General features: G+C 58.6%; 1 protein-coding gene across 1 annotated transcript; it reads left to right on the top strand.

Annotated features, from left to right (window-relative positions):
- The first annotated feature begins 308 nt into the window (after nt 1-308).
- Errfi1 (ERBB receptor feedback inhibitor 1) lies at nt 309-3,908 on the top strand. Its single transcript, XM_013030987.1, has 3 exons — nt 309-622; nt 712-788; nt 1,585-3,908. Exons 1-3 carry the CDS (start codon nt 501-503, stop codon nt 2,724-2,726), a joined length of 1,341 nt encoding a protein of 446 aa, XP_012886441.1. The 5' UTR covers nt 309-500; the 3' UTR covers nt 2,727-3,908.
- The last annotated feature ends 217 nt before the right edge of the window (nt 3,909-4,125 follow it).

Genomic DNA, 4,125 nt, shown 5'->3' with positions numbered 1-4,125 from the left:
AGCCCTGGTGTTGGTAACTTTTTAAAAATGTTCTTAGTGTCAAGAAGTGAGAACTAAGCAAAAGTCTATTGCCGAGGGCTGGGAAGGTAGCTCAGTGGTAGAGTGCTTGCCTTGCATGCATGAGGCCCTGGGTTCCATTCCTCAGCACCACACAAGCAGAAAAAGCCACAAGTTGGCACTGTGGCTGAAGTGGTAGAGTGCTAGCTGAAGAGCTGAAGAGCTGAGGGACAGCGCCCAGGTCCAGAGTTCAGGCCCCATAACTGACCAAAAAAAAAAAAGGAAACACTACCATTTTTTTAAAAAAAGCTTTTAAAAAAGTCTACAGCTGAAATGTTTCTGTTCAACTTCCCTGTTACACAAACAGGCCATGTTGCTGCCACCATCCAGACTATGCCAAAGACATGATGCTCATCTCTTCCTCCTCCAGGGAATGAAAGCTACTGGTTGACTTAAAACCCTTGGGCGGCTCGGATTTGGAGGCATCCCTTGGTTAAGGCGCAATGTCCGCGGCAGGAGTAGCAGCTCAGGAGATGAGGGTCCCATTGAAGACTGGATTTCTGCATAATGGCCAGGCCCTCGGGAGCATGAAGAGCTGCTGGGGCGGCCGCCCTGAGCTTGAAAAGTAAGTTGGAGTACTGAGCACTGAGCAGGGCACGTGGGGCTGTTTCGGTGGCCGAGCTCCATGATGACCAGGGTGTTCTCTGTTTTCAGTAACTTCTTAAATATCGATCCCATCACCATGGCCTACAGTCTGAACCCTCCTGCTCAAGAGCGCCTGGCTATTGTGGGTATGTACTGGGAAAGCCAGGGAAAGCCAGTGGGATTGGCTTTGCCTTGTCCTTAGGCGTTGTTTTAAAGGCAGAAACGAGAGCCATTTTCAACAATAGTCTGACCCCTAGTGGCAGCAGGTTCTGAAAATAACTTTTGAGGTTTTCTCACACATTTGGAACTCTCCTCCCTTACTGGGAGTCACTGGTTCCTAAAGAGAATCAACTGCTTGTGGAAGTGTGTACTCTTTGAAAATCAAGAGTGAGTTAAGGTCTGTCGTGGGTGATACCTACATCTAGAAAACGTGGACACCATCTCCCATCTATATTTCTAAGATGAGTGCATGTTTGTGAGCGACTGACAAAATGAAGGCTAGCGTCAGGTTAAAGCATGGAAAGAAGTGGTGTGTGTGCACTCAGTTCTGGGTTTCGTGGGGCGCTGCTTACCGGGCGCACACAGGGCTGTGGCTGTGTTCTCTCGGTGCCCTGGTGTGCTGGCCCTCGCCTTACCTCAGCCCAGCGGGCCTTGTATTGTTGCACGTCCTAAAAGGCAAGGCTGGTGCAGCATGGTACTCCTGTAAATGACATGCTGCTCACCTTGTGAGCTGTGCACACGTCCCCGGGAGATGGAGGAGATAATTTGTTCTTTGAACCAGATCACGTGCTCTCACCTTTTCTGGCTCTAATTACACCCGTGGTGGTGGTTTGGGTGTTTTGGGGTGACAGCGCTCAGGCTGACCCCTAACTTGGGCGGAGAGCCGGAGGCGCCCGTGCGGCCGTCCTGGCGTCCCTGCCCACCGTCCCTCCTCCGTTCCAGGGCACGGGGCACCGTCCGCTTCGGTGAACGGCCACGGCTTCGCGGAGAGCGGCCCGGCTCCCAAGTCCAGCCTGCAGCCTCTGGTTTTCCCCGCGGGCGAGGGCCTGGCGCAGCGGGACGAGGACCAGGTGGCGGGTGGCTTTGGAAGACTCTCGCTGAGCGGGCTGTGCGCGGCCACGCCGCCCCTGACGCCGGGGCGGGGCGGCCCCGCGTTCTTCCCGGGCGCGCCGCCGCCGGAGCGCGGCTCTCGGCCGCTGCCGCCGCTGCCCATCTCCGAGGACCTGGCCCCGGACGACGCGGACTGCGAGGTGGAGTTCCTCACCAGCTCCGACACGGCCGTGCTCCTGGACGACGGGCCGGCGGGCTTCAGGGCCGACCTCCCGGGCCGGCGCAGCTTCCGGGGCTGCGGGCAGATCAACTACGCCTACTTCGACACCCCGGCCGCCTCGGCCGCGGACCTGAGCGCCGCCGCCGCGCCCCCGCGCAGCCCCGGCCCGCCGCCGCCGCAGGCCCACCGGCGCCTGCGCAGGTCCCACTCGGGCCCGGCCGGCTCCTTCCACAAGCCGGCCGCCCGCGCGTCCGGCCACCCGCAGCGCGCGTCCCCCACGTCGGACGGGGACAAGCCCGAGGTGCCCCCGCGGGTGCCCATCCCGCCGCGGCCCACCAGGCCCGACTACCGGCGCTGGTCGGCCGAGGTGACCTGCGGCGCCTACAGCGACGAGGACCGGCCGCCCAGGGTCCCGCCCCGCGGGCCCCTGTCCCGCAGCAACTCCCGCACCCCGAGCCCCAAGAGCCTTCCGTCTTACCTCAACGGCGTCATGCCCCCCACGCAGAGCTTCGCCCCGGACCCCAAGTACGTGAGCAGCAAGGCCCTGCAGCGGCAGAGCAGCGAGGGCGCCGCGCAGCGCGCGCCCTGCATCCTGCCCATCATCGAGAACGGCCGGAAGGTCAGCTCCACCCACTATTACCTCCTGCCCGAGCGGCCGCCCTACCTGGACCGCTACGAGAAGTTCTTCCGCGAGGCTGAGGAGCGCGCGCCCGCCGCGCCTGCGCCCTGCGGGGAGAGGCCGGACTGCAAGGCCCGGGCGGAGCCGGGCGCCCACGGCAAGCGCAAACACTTATCCTACGTGGTGTCGCCCTAGCGCGGGCGCGGGCCGGTCAGCGGCGCGGTGAGCCCAGCGTCCCCTGCCCTCGCGGACATTCGGGTAGAGCGGACGTCTGTCCCAGTCTGTAACAAAGATGTGATAGTGGGGGCCTTTCCCGTACGCCGCCTTTCCATCCCTGTGCATGGACCCGGGGTACAGCCGGCACCGTAGCCGCAGGCCAACCCGTTCGCGACCGTCCTAGAGTAATATATATTCAGAATAATGAACACCGCGCTGGAAGAAACGCTCCCGATGGACCGAGCACTGAGCAAGTGGAAGAAGACAAGCAGTATTGTTTAGATCAAAGTCCTAACGATTATTTTCCGCTTCGTAGTTGAAGACCTCTGGCTTGGGGGCCCCGCTAGCCCGTTGCATTTACTTTTGCAAGCGGTCTCCGGATCGGGACAGGCGCCTGTCCGCGCAGCCAGGCCCGCCCGGCCGGCCCCGCGCCCTCTGGGTTTTTTCCTATGGAAGGGAAAGATAGTTTCTTGGGCAACTGCATCCTCTCCTGTACCTGTCTCACAGGCTGAAGACGAGGGAGCGAGTCGTTTCTCCGTCCGGAGGCCGCAGCGAGGGCCGGAAAGGCGCACCATTGAAAGCAGTAGCCGTGTGGTTGAGATCGCCTGTGTGGGCATGTGTGGTGTGTGTGTGGTTTTTTAGACTGTATTAATAAATTCAACACAAGCTGGTCTTGTGTTGCTGGTTCCAGTTCAGTATTTCCTGAAGATCGTTTGCTTTTTAAGTGAAACACTTCTGACCAATAGCACAGCACGTCTTAATGCCAGAGGTCACGTCAGCATCTTCCCGCTTCGAAAACTCCAGCCACTGCCTCCGCCGCTCCCCCGAGCGAGACGCTTGCCCGCCCGCCCCCCCCGCCTCGGTCCCGCCGCCACTCCCGTGTGGGCCAGCCACGGAGAAGGTGCTCGCTCCCAGACCGAGGGGCTGGCCGCCACGCCCCCGCTGTTTACAGTTGAAACTGCTGAATGATATTATTTGAGCTATTTAAAGCTTACTATATTTTAGTACGAACTAAATGAAGGTTAAAACATGCTTTAGAAAAATGCACTGATTTCTGCATTATGTGTACAGTATTGGACAAAGGATTTTATTCATTTTGTTGCATTAATTTTGAATGCTGTCTTTTCATTTTAATAAAGTTATACTACTTATTTATGACACCGTTAACACTGTTTCTTGACTAAACTCCTCTTAGTGTCTTAGGTAGTTTGGATCTTATGTGAGCCTAGGTAGGATTCGCTGAAGTTTAATACACATTGGCGCCTACTGTCATTTTGGAAGTGGTCATCTGAGCAGCCTTGACCATTACGTGGGCGAGCACTTGTGTTGCTGCTGCTGCTGCTGCCGCTGTTTTGGTCGGTTGCAGGGCCTGGGCGCT

Source organism: Dipodomys ordii, unplaced genomic scaffold (assembly GCF_000151885.1).
Source record: "Dipodomys ordii isolate 6190 unplaced genomic scaffold, Dord_2.0 Scaffold6, whole genome shotgun sequence".
In the NCBI taxonomy this organism is placed as follows: domain Eukaryota; kingdom Metazoa; phylum Chordata; class Mammalia; order Rodentia; family Heteromyidae; genus Dipodomys; species Dipodomys ordii.
This window is presented reverse-complemented; position numbering and strand designations above follow the sequence as displayed.